Source organism: Phascolarctos cinereus, unplaced genomic scaffold, assembly GCF_003287225.1.
Source record: "Phascolarctos cinereus isolate Bilbo 61053 unplaced genomic scaffold, phaCin_HiC Scaffold_726;HRSCAF=1367, whole genome shotgun sequence".
NCBI lineage: Eukaryota > Metazoa > Chordata > Mammalia > Diprotodontia > Phascolarctidae > Phascolarctos > Phascolarctos cinereus.
In genome coordinates, this window is record NW_027556098.1 from 264,424,386 (window position 1) to 264,439,197 (window position 14,812).

Genomic DNA, 14,812 nt, shown 5'->3' on the forward strand with positions numbered 1-14,812 from the left:
ATTCAGTTAGAGAAGTCCAATAGACAGAAGGAGATGCAATACTGGAAGTCAGCAGAGAGGTTACCACTAGATAAGTAATTTTAGAATCATCATCTTAGAGATGACAATTGAATGGAAGGAAGGAAGGAGGAAGGAAGGAAGGAAGGAGGAAAGAAGGATACCAGTTTGGCTGGTACATAGAATGTTGAGAATAATAAGAGATAAGCCTGGAAAGTCAGACTGTAGAAATCCTTAAATGTCAGCCTGAAAAGTTTGTATTTTATCAGAGGGGAAACAGAAAGCCTGAAAATTTTTGATCGCTTTTAGATTCTTTTCGAAGCTGTATGGAGGATGGATTGGACAGAGGAGAGACTAGAGGCAAGGAAACCAATTATGAGGCTATTACAATAATCCAGGCAGGAGGGGATGAGGGCCTGAACTAGGTTAGTGGCCAAGAGAGTGGAGAAAATAGGACAGAAGGGAGAAATGTCAGGGGCACTGAACTGACAGGTCTTGGCAAATGATTGGCTATGAGAGATGAGGGGAAGTAAAGAATCCAGTTTAAATTGGAAGTTATGAACATAGGTGACTTCCCCACAACATAAACAGGGAAGTTTAGAGAAGATGTGGGTTTAGGGGAAATGAGAAGTTCCAATTTGGACATGTTCAGTTTGAGATGCCCATAGGACTTAAGGTGAAGATTATCCAGAAGGGGCAATCCAAGACTCAAGGTATGGGAAGGAAGGGAATATAAAGATCTGTCATTTAGCTGGGAGTAGATAAGATTAACAAGACATGAGAGTGTAGAGACAAAGCCTTCAGCAAACTCATAGTTAAGGGACAAAAGGTAGACAATGACCCAACAAAGAAAGATGAGTGGTCAGACAGGCACAGAGGGGAGCCAGTGAGGGAACAGTGCCAAAGAAGTCAAAAAGGAAGAGAGCATCTGGAAGGATCAATGGTATCAAAGCTGCAAGAAGATCAAGAAGCATAAGGTCTGGGAAGGCAACCTGAATCAATTGAATTGAAGCTTGTGAAACTTCCTTACTGAAGCCCAGTATCATAACCATAACAGTTCACACTTACATAGTGCTTTATGGCTTACATCCCAACAACTCTGTGAGGTATAAGTGTTATTATCATTCCAATTTTGTAGGTGAGGAAACAAACGAAAAGAAATGAAATGACTGTTCCTAAGTCTCCAGAGCTGACTCTAGTGCGATTCTTTCCATTACACCATAGCAATGGTCCCCCAGGGTCCATTTGGAACACAAGAGATTTGTTAAGAAATGGCATGTGTACATGTATAATCGATACCAAATTGCTTGCCTTCTCAAGGAGAGACAGGAGAGAGGGAGAGAGAAAGGAGGGAGAGAATTTGGAACTCAAATTTTTAAAAAATTAATGTTAAAATTTGTTTATATGTAATTGAGAAAAAATAAAATAAGAAAAACAAGATTTAAAAAAAAGAAATGGCACATGTAATAATGGTGATTATATTCCATACCTAGCTATAACAATTTGACTGTTTCAAACCCATCTGTCACAGCATGGCTGTGAGTAGGCCAGGGAGACCTGACATCCAGAAGCTAAGTGATTAGTGTGAGGTCATTCGACACACCCCAGTAAAGCCAGGACTAAAATCTTGGACCCTAGACTCTCTCTGAACTGCTTCTCAGCTGAAGGAGTACACCAGAGTCCAATCAGGCCTAAAAAGGAGAATGTGCCCCATGTCCTGTTTCATGAGCCAGCATTTTTTCTTCAGGTTCAGTCTTCCCTTCTTCAGATGTGCCTGGCCCAAGTTGGGGCTACGTTCCCTGTATTTCTAAAGCTTAGAGACATGTCCAAGAGCTCAAAAAACCTGACTTTCCTTTCCCCTGGATTGTGGGTCTAAGCCGTTGTCTTCTCCTTCTGCTTTTAATCTCGTCTAGAAAGTACCCACCTTGCCCACGTGCTCCAAGGCATCCCACAGTGACATGTAGTGTGAGGGCTTCACAGCATGGTAGGAGGCCTTCGGCATTGTGGCAGGCGGGTGGGGCAGTGGATTATCTGTAATGCCAATGAAGAATAAGGGAAATCCCGGAACCCTGCAGCATGGTCCCTGACTCCTCTGTTCCCTCTTCTACTTTGCTCAGGCGACAGATCGTGTTTCTTTATCTTTAGGCCCACAATAGTGGACCTAGGCCTGGAACAAGCGTGAAGAATCCAAGGAAAGAAAAGCTGTCTTTGTAGGTTTTCCCTGTGTGGGGTTCTCTTAGTCTCTGCAAGCTGGCACTGGTCTCACTGGACACAGTGCCCACTGCCCTGAGAGGGCAGCTGTACAGTTGAGGAGGCACCAGACACTATGGCGCTATCTACCAGCCCCTCACATCTCCATTCAGGATTTTCTGGGAAGCTGAGAGTATGTTTCTGAGCTAGATCAAGAAGTAAATAGACCAGCTTCAGAATCAAGTAGGTGATGGATACCTATGATGGTGCTGAAGAACTCCCGAAGCTTGAAGAACTTGGGTGTGTAATCCCCAGCTTCCGTCAGTACGGCATCATAGTCTGTAAGAAGTCACAGGAACCATAAGTGGGGAGGTCCCCAGGGCAACCGAATTTACCACCTTCTGCAAACCAGACTGTTCTTAGTCAGTAATCTGTAATGAAACACCTCCTGCTATGCTGAGCCCTGTGCTACCCACTTCAGGGAGGCGACAGATCAAAGTGACGCTTTCCTTGCCTTCCGGGAATCATGACACAATGAGGAAGAGCCCATTCCAGCCCGGGGCAGATAGCATGTCCCTAAGAGGAGAACTAAGGATGCTCTGATCCAAAAGTACCTCCCTTTCCCATCTCAATACTGCTTCTCTCCTTGCCTGCCACCTAGAAACAGCAGTTACAAGGCAGTTAGACACACCTGTCAGTATTTCTGGCCTGCAGTTGCTAGGAGGTAAAAAGTGAGTGATATTTGCAATGGCTCTTTGTGTCTGGGAATCTAGGCAGTCAATTAATCAGACAGTAGCATTTATTCTTCGGCCTATAAAGTCCAACCTGTTGCAAACTACAGTGATGGTCTGTGACCAAACTGATGCAGTGAAGTGAAAGGAAGGGAATATGATGTACATATCACCCTAAGCCCAAGTCTCAGGGAACTTTATATGCAAATAAGCTAATGGTGTCAGCAGGTATCTTCAGGGACCTTTCCTGGAAAAGGTCCAGAGTCACAAATGCTAAGGTTTATTTTCCTGGGAACGATCCAAACCATAGGTTCGAACTAGGTCACAAGAGTAGGAAGATGAAAACCAGAAGCAACATCAGGGCATACTTACCATAGCTCGTGACATCAGCCTTGTATTCACCAAAATGCTGAGCCCCGTTCATGAAACCAAAGTTGGTTCCTCCATGAAACATGTAAAGGTTGAGGGAGGCACCCATCTGGATGATAGAGGAAACAGTGACCACCACATCTACAGGAGAGTGAGGGGGACAGAGTTAAGTGTCTGAGGGCCCTGAAGGACCCCCGCTACCTCTTCCAGTACCATCTCAAATTCAATCTAAGCTCTGTTGTCCAGAACCCACCAAGCACTAGAGCTAGAAAATGGTTGGATTGATCAGAACCTCTCCCCACATCTCCATCAACTGAAATCCTTCTCATCCTTCAGGCTCAACTCAAATCCTTCCTTCTCCATGAAGCCTTCCTTGATCTCCCCACCTGGAAAAGTTTTTCCTTTGGGCCTTTGGGGTCTTTCATTTTTATCTCTTTTATGTGATCAGTACATCTTGTTTGTATTATTTATAAACAAATAGTAGATTTACATACTGTATAGTATATAAAACAGATAGTATATAATACTATACATACTAAGCAAAATATGAAATATTATATGCACTATGCAAAATACAAAATAGCATATAGTAAATAACATGTAGTATTCATATATACCATATAATTATATATGTGTATGTATATACACACAGACACAGACACAGACACACACACACACACACACACACACACACACACACACACGGAAGCAGCTAGGTGGCTCAGTGGATACAGTGCTGGGCCTGGAGTCAGGAAGACCTGAGTTCAAACCCAGACTCAGACACTTACTAGCTGTGTGACCCTGGGCAAGTCACCTAACCTCTGATTGACTTAATTCACTGAAGAAATGGCAACCATTTTATATCTTTGCCAAGAAAACCCCATGAGGGGCAGCTAGATGGCATGGTAGATAAAGCTCCAGCCTTGGAGTCAAGAAGACCTGAGTACAAATCTAGCCTTAGATACTTGACACTTACTAGCTGTGTGACCTTGGGCAAGTCACTTAACCCCAACTGCCTCACCAAAAAAAAAAAATAAAGAAAAAAGAAAACCCCATGGACAGTACTGATGTGACATGGTCCATGAGATCGTGAAGAGTCAGACATGACTGAAGAACTGAATAACAACAGCAAAAAAAAATACATATATATATATACTATATATATATATACATATATATTATGTTCATATTATATTTGTGTGTATAGCTATATACATATATACATATACATACATACATATATGTGTGTATCTATATATGTATATAGCTATACACACAAATATAATATGAACATATATATATGTATATATATATACATATATATATATATGTTCATATTATATTTGTGTGTATAGCTATATACATATATACATATACATACATACATATATGTGTGTATCTATATATGTATATTATTACAGATGAGAAAACTGAGTCCTGAAGAAGCAAAGGAGCTGGTCCAAAGTTCTAAGTGCAGCTCCACTCTGTGGCTGGAGCAGGCATCACGTTGTCATGGAGAAGCCTTCATTCACATTTCCCCCCTCATAGCTGTGGGATCACAGGCAAGTCACTTGTACCCCACCCCGTTTCCCCCAGGGTTGTTGTGGCATCAAATGAGATAATGTATGTCAAGCATCTAAGAAACCTAAAAGCACTACCTACAGGTCAGTTATTGGCAGTAGCAGCTGCAAAGATGGGTCTAAAACCCACATTTCCAATTAAATATTCTTTTCAGAAACATCACTATGTCTCAACAAGACATAAGAAAGTAAATTTGCTTTTTTTTTTTGGCCAGGGGTGGGGGGAAACAACAGAGGTTAAGTGATTTGCCCAGGGTCACACAGCTAGTATCTGAGTCCATTTTTGAACTCAGGTCTTCCTGAATGCAGAGCTGGTGTTTTATTTACTGCGCCACCTAGCTGCCCCAAATTTGCTTTATTAAAAAAACAAATTATCATTTCAGAACTGAATCAAAATGACTTATATTATCCACACACTGTCCTCTGTCCCTCCTCCTTCCATTGTCATAGATAATTGAGAACTGAGTTACCTAGCCACTGCAGACATAGATCCCCACAAATGTGCTTGTGCCCAGAGTGTAGCTATCTGGCCAGAAGGTTTTGTGCTGATGAATGATGCAGGAGCCTGTGTTTTGCTTATGCTCTGGATTCCCCAGCTGCAGATTACTCACCGTCAGCATCCACGATGTTGTGGGGACCACCCCATGTGTCAAACCATCCCGTCCAATATTCTGTCACCATTGTGGGCTTATTTTCCTGGGAACAATCCAAACCATAAGTTGGAACTAGGCCGCAAGAGTAGGAAGATGAAAACCAGAGGCCACGAGTCCCCTAGAAGTTCCCCATGAGTCCCAAAAGGACCCAGATATCCATCCTCTTTCCAACCACAAATGAGTTAACTGTGGGATCTGCCCAACGTCAATGCTGCTCGCAGAAATAACGAAAGCAGCAGGGATCGGTCCAAGAATGGCAGAATGCTCCCTGGTGCCAGGGCTGGGGCCTGCCATCCTGCCTCCTGAACACGCTGACCTGCCAGGGGGTGATTGCTGAGCCTACAGAGGCAAAACGAGAGAAGGGGCCAAAGATGATGCCACAGATGCTGGCTATCAGCTTAACACACCTGCAGCACTGCACAGGGTATCGGAAGAAAAGCTTCAGACCTTATTGGAGCTAGGTCTTCATCATCATCATAGCTAGTAGTGATCCAGAGTTCTTTAAAAGTCTGCAAAGTGCTTGACCTACATTGCCTCATTTAATTCTCACAGAAACCTTGTAAGGTCGGTGCTATTAAGGTTGTTGTTGTTCAGACATTTCAGTCATGTGTGATTCTTCGTGACCCCGTTTGGGGTTTTCTTGGCAAAGATACTGGAGTAGTTTGCCATTTCCTTCTCCAGCTCATTTTAGAGATCAGGAAACTGAGGCAAACAGAATTGAGTAACTTGTCCAGAGTCACACAGCTAGTCAGTGTGCGAGGCCAGATTTGAGGTCAGGTTTTTCTGAATCCAGGCCTGGCGCTCTACCTCCTGTGCCACCTAGCTACCCCAGATGGTGGCTAGAATGGGAGTCAACGAAACACAAGCAGGGGAAAATGTAGGATGGCATTATGAAGTGAGGCATTAGATAAATTCTCTGCATCCTGTACTTGCTCTCCCAGTCACCCAGGAGACACTGTGATAGTATTTGATGCTTCCATTCCCTTCGTCCATTTTTGAGATACACAAAAGAGGAACAGGAGATGATCTGAACAACCTTTAAAAGCCGTCTGCCAAAACAGGCGTATGATCTGGTCAGAGACTGTCTCTCCAAAGAGTACAGAGACAGAAGAGCCTTTGGAGGAACGGGCAGGCCCTCAATGAAGCACTTCTTTGCACAGAAAAAAAAAAGTCCTATCTTGGTGAGATGCGGGGATAGTGAATAAAGTGCTGGGCCCAGAGTCAGGAAAACGTGAGTTCAAATCTGACCTCAGACACTTACTAGCTGTGTGACCCTGAGCAAGTCACTTGACTCTGTTTGCCTCAGTTTCCTCATCTGTAAAATGAAACGGCCAACCACTCCTGTATTTTTGACAAGAAAACCCCAAATAGGGTCATAAAAGAGTTGGACATGACTGAAATGATAACAACAACATTCACAACTAGCGACATTACCACGTGTCTCTGGGATAAAGAAAGATGTGTCATAAGATCCAAGGCCACTAGACAAGAAGAGGGTGGCTCCTCAAGACCAGAAGCTAAAGAAATCTCCCAGGCTTTTTGTTCCTGTCCTTTGCCCAATATAGTCCTTGCAGGTAGACTGACTCCAAGTGGTAGCTTTGCACCCTGGTACAAAAGAACACCCAGATTTACAGATCTGTCACCCAATATTCATAATTGTGGTCCTGCTGCTCAGCTTGGATTCAAACATTCTCCATAGGAATGTATAATCAGCCACCACCACCACGGGAACGGTTGTTACAAACACCACACTCTTTCACAGGGAGAAGAAGGTTGTCTGTTATTAAGGTAAAAGGATTTACTGCTTCATTGATTAAGGGAGGTCGGACTCAGCAATTTCTGGCTTAGAATGCTCGTCTTGAACGTCTGTCCTAGGGAACAAGATTTGGGAGGCAGCACATCTCCCTTCTTATTCTGGGTACTAGAAATACTTAATCAATATAACAAGAAGAATGGGTCACCGGGGAAGGAGATGGAAGAAGGTGCAGGTAGCACCTTGCAAAGCCATGTGGGAGATTCCCCTGGGAAATCCCTATAGCACTGGGATTGTGGGAAGCAGCCAAATGGACAGACAGCATCAGCATTTTCTCTGGGGATGCCTAGGGGTGTCAGGGAGTAGAAAGAGGGCCAGGTTATACACAAGGATGAATGGCACATGGGCTGGGAGTGAGTTATGGTTAATAGATGCTGGAAGCTGTGCAGCTATGACATGTATGATGTTGGGGCCTGAGAATTTCCTCCTTATGTCTTGCCTGTGATGAGTGGGGTTTGTTCAAAGGTGTCAAAATTGGCCTGGGATCTTAGCTTCTGCTACTCTAAGGCCCATATGCAGTGTGCCCCAGAAATGATGAAGCTATGGTCAGAGCAAGCCTAGGGTGACTTCTCTGAATTGTACCAGCTGAGCTCACTCTCAGTCCTGTGGGAAAGGTAACCAGAACTAACCACTAGAAATATAACATATACTGCATCAAAAACTCAAATTTCAAGAACAGAGAATAAATAATAAAGATAAAATTCATATAGTGCTTTAAAGTTTGCAGAACTTTATAAATACTGTCTCATTTGATCCTCACCACAACCCTAGGAAGTAGGTGCTATTATTATCATTCCCACTTTACAGATGAGGAGATTGAGGTAAACAGGTTAGGCGACTTGTCCAGGGTCACACAGCTGGTATGTGAATCCAGATTTGAACTCAGAATTTCCTGGCTCCAGGAAATCCACTGTATCACCTAGATGCCTAATATGGACTTGTTCCATGTCCTAAAGGTCACTCCAGAAAGAGTGACAATTTGACACTTAAAACCTAGCTTTTACAAACAATAGACCCTTGCCCCCATGGCATAATTGTATTTCACAGGGTTTAGTTATCGAGTAAAATAGGTTCCTGGCCACCACCACAGCATACTAGTACACATCATGACCCTTGAAGAGACTGAGGAGCAGGACCCTGGATTATTCAGGATGCCAGGGTTTTATCGTTGCTTATAGGGGAGTGAAAGATTATTGAGGCTCTTGATTCACTGCAAGATTTGAAACTTTTACAATAGGCCACTTAGAGACACTGTGTGTCTAAGATGCTTCCAGCATCTATTAACCATAACTCACTCCCAGCACCTATGCCATTCACCCCTTACGTATAACCTGGCCCTCTTTCTGCTCCCTGGCACCCCTAGGCATCCTCAGAGGAAATATAATTGGACTGAACACCCATTAATACCTCTATAAAGCTCAGTGAATATTAAGTGATCTTCACAGGGGTATCACCTCAGAGGATCCATGGGACCTCATGGAGGTAGAGTCTATGACTCAAGAATTCTTCTCATTGAAAGCCAAGAACATGTTTTGGCTTTGGCACATAACTGTGTGACCTGAGGCAAGGCCCTTCCCCTGCTGGGCCTTTCATTCATCCTCCCATGGCACAGTGTGAACTAAATAACAGCTAAGGTCCCTTCCAGCCCTAAATTCCATGACTCATGAAGTTCCCATGCCATCAGGTTTAGGAAGAACTAGGTCAGTGCTAATTTCAAGAAGAAACTCTTGAGTTTGGGCTGGACGTGGACCTGGCTTTGAGCCAACCCAGGACCTTGTTAGAGGGCCCCAGAAGACCTCTGGACATGGACCTAGGCCCCATGAGAATCTCCAGGGGGACCTGCCGTCGTGCCGGCCCTTCATTCTTTTGCAGTGGTGACAACTGGTGGTGATATTTCTACGAAGCAATGTTCTTTCCCATCTGCTGTTTCTGTGCCCAGACAGTGAATCATCAATTCTTTCCCCTTTCTGCCTCCTGAAATCCTGTGCATCCTTCAAGATGGAGGTCAAATCCCAATGCTCCATGAAGCCTTCTTTCCTCAGCAACCTCACTGGAAGCTTGGGCCCTAGCCTATGCCACAGCCTCTGTCACTAATGATTCATTTATCACATACCTGCTGCTATTTATTATAATTATTAGTCTTGAATGTGTGTGTGTGTGTGTGTGTGTGTGTGTGTGTGTGTGTGTGTGAGATATCCCCAAACAGAGAAGTCACTTGAGGGAAGAGACCTTTTTCATATGCCAGAGCCCAAGCATGATGGAATGGTGGAGCAGGGGATGGAGTCTCTGGTGGAAATACGCCCTTTCAGAGCTAACACTCAGTATTTCCTAAAGGTTCCTCTTCTCCAACATTACTGTCTAGCGGACTGGGCTCGGTGTCCAGAGCACTCATGCCAAAGCCAGTGGAAGCAGGAGTAAGGCCTTCAACTCTTCTGACCAGGCCTGGGGCAGAGCTGGCGCAGCTCCTGAGAATGGGAGCCAAGGCCTGGGCAGGATGTGGACACCTGACCCAAATAGAGCCTATGCTTAGGCCATTTCTTTCCACTTAGGAGAGGTGCACAGATCTGGTCATCAAAAAAATCAATCTGCAGAGGATTTAGCAGTAAATTCTCCTTAATCCACTGGATATTAAGTACACATCCAAAGAACCTTTTTTTTTTCCCTCCAGCTTCCCTGAAATCAGATTCACTGTCTTCCTGATGCCAATGAACTTCCCAGAACCTGAGAGAGGGTTTGCAAGCTGGAGATGCTGCAGAGGCTCTTCAGGACATGACAAGGCCCAGATTCCCCATCCACCACCACAGTCTTTGGGGGTTCTAAGAAAGAGCCATCCTCAGAATGTGGGTCCCGGGGCACATGATGATTTTAAAGTGCCCTGTCCCAAACATTTGTTTACTGATAATAAAAACCTAAAGGGAACACCAAAGGCAGGCCCAAAAGAGATGAAGTATTCTGGAAGGACAAGCTATGAACTGAAGGGCAAGTGTCAGGGGATAGGGGTTTTGCTGCCAGGTGCACAGCACTGCTTTTGATGCTGACTCTAAGTATATTAGGAGCACTTATGGCACTTTTCAGCAGTCATCACCTCTTCTGACTCTCTGCCTTGTGCCAACTGTGATTCCCATCAAAAGACATGAATCCCATGGCATGCACGGTACAGTGGAAACAGCCCTGGATCTGGAGTCAGAGGACCTAGACTGAAATCTCACTTCCTGGCCTTTACTATCTGTGTGACCTAGGAAGGGTCTCTTATCCTTCCTGCATCTCAGTTTCTTCATCCAAAAAATAAGATTGGACTAGATTTGTCTCTGAGATCCCTCCCAGCTATAGATCTGTGACCTCATACAATGATCTTATGCATAAACAATAACCCATATTTGCCAAACTCTAAGGACAGCTCTGGCCATATCTGGAGTGATGGGAGAGTGGAGAGTGGATGCTCAAAATTAATAGGATCTAATAGGTTTTCCTCCCATGATCTCCATTGCCTGCCAAGACAAAGCAGATCCCCAAACTACCTAACATTAGAAAGACCAGATGTGCCAACTGATGCAAAAAAAATTGGGCGGGTATGCTTACTATAATTTACTCTATGGTACACTTTGTATATTTTATTATAATTTGCTATCATTTCTCCTACCTGTGCAAATGCACTTTAAATAAAAATGATTATTTAAAGTATAACATCTTTCATTCTATCTCCATTTTCTTTGCCTTGATGGACTTAAAAAAATGTACTGCATCAATTGCTGCAGCTGGGGCCTTCAAGACATTCTTAAATTCTTGTCCTTCAGGCCCCAGTGAAACCCACACAGACGTTGGCCATGGGGATCTCTGGAGCTGGGAAAGTGTGAAAACTCATGCTTACAGATTCCCTTACAGGACTTCAAAATCTTAAAAACCTGCTGGAGTCCAAGAGGAGTCTTATATCTGCTTTACCCAGGAGGGGCAGTGAAAAGAAGGGAGAGGGCCCATCTGTGGCATGACAGAACAAGTCCTGGGAGGGACAGAAGCCAGGAGCATCTCAAGCCTCTCTTATTATCCCTGAGAAGTCTTTTAACTTCAGAAGCTTCTGGAAGCCCAGGTTACCAGTGAGGAGGAGGAGGGAGTTTACATCTTCCTGCCAAAACTCCTTGACTTGACTATGCTCATGACCACTGAGAATACTCAGATGCTTAGACAAGAGAGGCTCTTCTACTCATAATATCCTTACCTGGAATGAATGGAGATAGTTGAAAATCATGGAATCCACATGCTTCAAATTGACAGTAGCCAGCACTGTGGAAGAAAAGGAGAAATGCTGTAATAATGACATTAATAATAGCTAGAATTTATATAGTGCTTTAAGGTTTGCAAAGCACTTTACATGTTTTATCTCACTTGATACTCAAAATAACCCCATGTAATAGGTGCTATCCCCATTTTTACAGATGAGGAAACTGAGGCACCAAAAGGTTAAGTGACTTGCCCATGGTCATCCAACTAATAGGTATCTGAAACAGAATCTGAACTCAGAGAAACTTGATTCCAAGTCCATCACTCTATCTACTGCACCACCTCGATTCCTGTACAAGTTGTATTGCCACCAGGGACCACTGGGAGAAGCAATGTTATCCACACCAAGTTAGGTCAAAATGCCCCTGGTCCCAGCCAGGAGATATAGGACCCAGCACCTCTATTTACATTCTACATTGGCTTATCCAGAGGCATCCTAAGCTAGATGTAAGTGGGAAAAAGTTTGTGTTCCTGAAAATCCTTGGCCTCAGCTACAGAACTCACCATGAGCAATATTCAAGGGATGGTAAAAAAAAAAACCATTCATCATTAGAACCAAACTGTTCTTCAACCCACCATTAAAATCTCTGGCCCACTATTTATCTCTTTCCATCGATGTGTCATTTCCCTAACTACACTCTCTATTTCTATTGATTATATGTTTGTCCAGACTGTTATTTAATAACAGGTTCCCAGAGGGCAAGGACCACATCCCGTGTTGATTCTGAATCCTGACAGTCCAGCACTTTGGGTGACTTTGGATCACCACTGCCCTGGTGAGGAAAGCAGGAAGATAGGGCTTGGCCACTAGCTCCATTCTCCTTGACAAAGCAATGATAAGGAGACAGTGACCTCTGGTGGAGACGACTCAAAATTGTTGCTGCCTTGGGAAAGGCTGGGAGATCTGGGCTCTCCTCTACCTGCCTCCCCTCTCTCTTGGACCAAAGGAAAAGGTTCAGGGGCCAGTCCCTGAAGATAATGGAATTCCCTCCTCTCTTCACTGCTCCTCAGAACCTGAGCCTTTGGCAAGACTCCACCCCTGAGTTACTTCCATGGTATTCCCATCCTCACCCCACTTCCATGGCCCCAGATAGGCCCTACTGCCAGAGATGGGCACTCTGAAAAAAATTTCAAAAGGAAATAGGAAGAGACAAGTACCCATGAATGAATGGGGGTATATGCCCACAGTTCAAAGGACTTGTGTGAGGCTTGTCTCCCCAGTGGCCATGCTCTCTCAACACTACGTGGCAGGGTCCTCCCATGGAGACTTTCACCAGTGGTCCCTCCCTAGAGGGTGAAGGCAAACATACGACGCCTACAAGATGGCCCCACAATCCAGGGCTGCCAGTGTTCCTGTGCCCCATGTGAAAGCACAGTATCACAGGCAACAAACAGCATGAGAGGGGTCAGAGCTAGGAGGAAGGGTGACCAGTGCTCAGCTGTGGCCAAGGTTAGGAAGGTCCACCAAAAAGCCCAGAGACATGAACAGCAGGGCCTGGGCAACACACACAGTGAAGGGCTTTGCTAAGGAGCTGCTCAGAGCTGCTTATCTGAATCTAGTTCTTTCCCCACTTTCCTTTTCTTCTACCCCAAACCATACTTGCTCTTCACTTGATAAGACCTCATGGATTTGGTATTCACTGGTCCACTCACTGCTTCTCTCCTCTTAGTAGCCAGGTGCTTAAGACCTGGCTCTTACCTGCCTCATTTCGTTCACATGGTTTGCAAATACAGGATCATTTTTTAGATAATTCTGATGGCTCCTAACTCTATTGTGGGCCCATCCTGGCATGGGTCAAAGGGAACTGGGAAGGATAGAAAAAGTGTCCTGTGACCTGCAGAATCCTGTTACCTCCCTTGATGGAGTGAAGCAGCCAGGACAAAGAAGCAGACGTGTGAACGATTTCCAGACTCGGTCCTGTCACTTAGCCCTTTGAAAGATGGAAATTGTGAAAATAGGGAAGAGCAGGTTCAAGAAAATCCCTGATACTGAGCTCTGCCCAATTCTCTCACTTGTCTAGACAATGAGTTCAGGCCAAAGTGACTGCTCGCCCCCTGTTCCACGTGTCTGTACCTCCTTCCAAGAAGCCTCCACTCAGGCCATCCTTGTTGTCTGAAGTCATAAGCAGCTCAACGATCCCTCTATTCAACAGGGCCTGAAGGGAAACAAAACAAGATAAACTACTCACTTTCCTCCCTCCTTCCCTCTGGGGTCCCCTCCACCATTAGAAAAAGTAGTGACAGTCACAAACAAATTGTGGTCCTGACAGGTAGGATGCAGAGGAGAGGCAAAGGAATAAAACTAAGTGTCCACATCCCTACAGCACAGAGATAAGGAGAAATTGCTACCTTGGCAGCGGCCTCACTTAGCAGTGCCAAGGGGGTAATTAAGGCCTCAAATTGTTTTTGTGGGAATCACAGCTGGGGATGCTGCAGTGAAAATCTGGACTTCTGGGTAGCTGCTCCTGATCTGGGTCAGGGTGGCTGCCTTCTTTCGGACACCGTGACATTCTTAGGGTCAGTCAGTCACACTGAAGCAGAGATCCTATGATCACCTGCCTTTAGTCTCGAGGGTGTGCTGATTTGACAGGGAGCTAGGTTTGTTTCTCTGTGTTTATACTGGAGCTAAGAAGCACAGGGATAGCACCTCCTATACCCACCAGCAGCCTAGTTGCTCAATTCATCGAAAACAGCCTTCTGAGCCCCAAAGAAGCTTTTAAATATCTCTTGGGAGCAATCACCCAAGTGGCTAATCTCACTAGTGACAGCATTAAAGTGTTTCTGACTGGGCCAGTCCTGCCCCTACTTAGGCAGCCTGATGTCCCCCGGATCCTGAGAGGCTCACCACACTGGTGCAGGCTTACTGTGGACAGGATCCTTAGTCCTTATGCAGCTCAGAATTCCCGAGCTCAAAACCATCAGGCTCAGCCTCTCCACTAGAAAGGATTACAGGTGTTCACTAACACTCCGGGCAGTCCAGTATATGAGCAAACATGCTACATGTTATACTCTGACACTTTGGTGAGCTTTGGTTCAATCTACCCACTCAGTCACAGTCCTTGGAGAAAGGCATATTTGTTAGAACATTCTTACCAGCTGTACTCATGAAGGGCACACTGAGGCCAGAATCATCTGGGGAGGGGGATAGGGGTAAAGATCTGGTTATTTCATTATCCCTAGTAATTATTAGAATCAGAAGGCAGG

General features: G+C 44.7%; 1 protein-coding gene across 1 annotated transcript in view; it reads right to left on the reverse strand.

The window, feature by feature from the left end:
* Window positions 1-14,812, reverse strand: part of LOC110195857 (beta-galactosidase-1-like protein 2) — a 56,951-nt gene that overhangs the window by 11,263 nt on the left and 30,876 nt on the right. Inside the window, 6 exon segments of the mRNA XM_020968792.2 lie at window positions 1,922-2,028; window positions 2,446-2,526; window positions 3,291-3,428; window positions 5,479-5,563; window positions 11,547-11,611; window positions 13,683-13,764. Coding sequence (XP_020824451.1) covers window positions 1,922-2,028; window positions 2,446-2,526; window positions 3,291-3,428; window positions 5,479-5,563; window positions 11,547-11,611; window positions 13,683-13,764 — 558 coding nt within the window.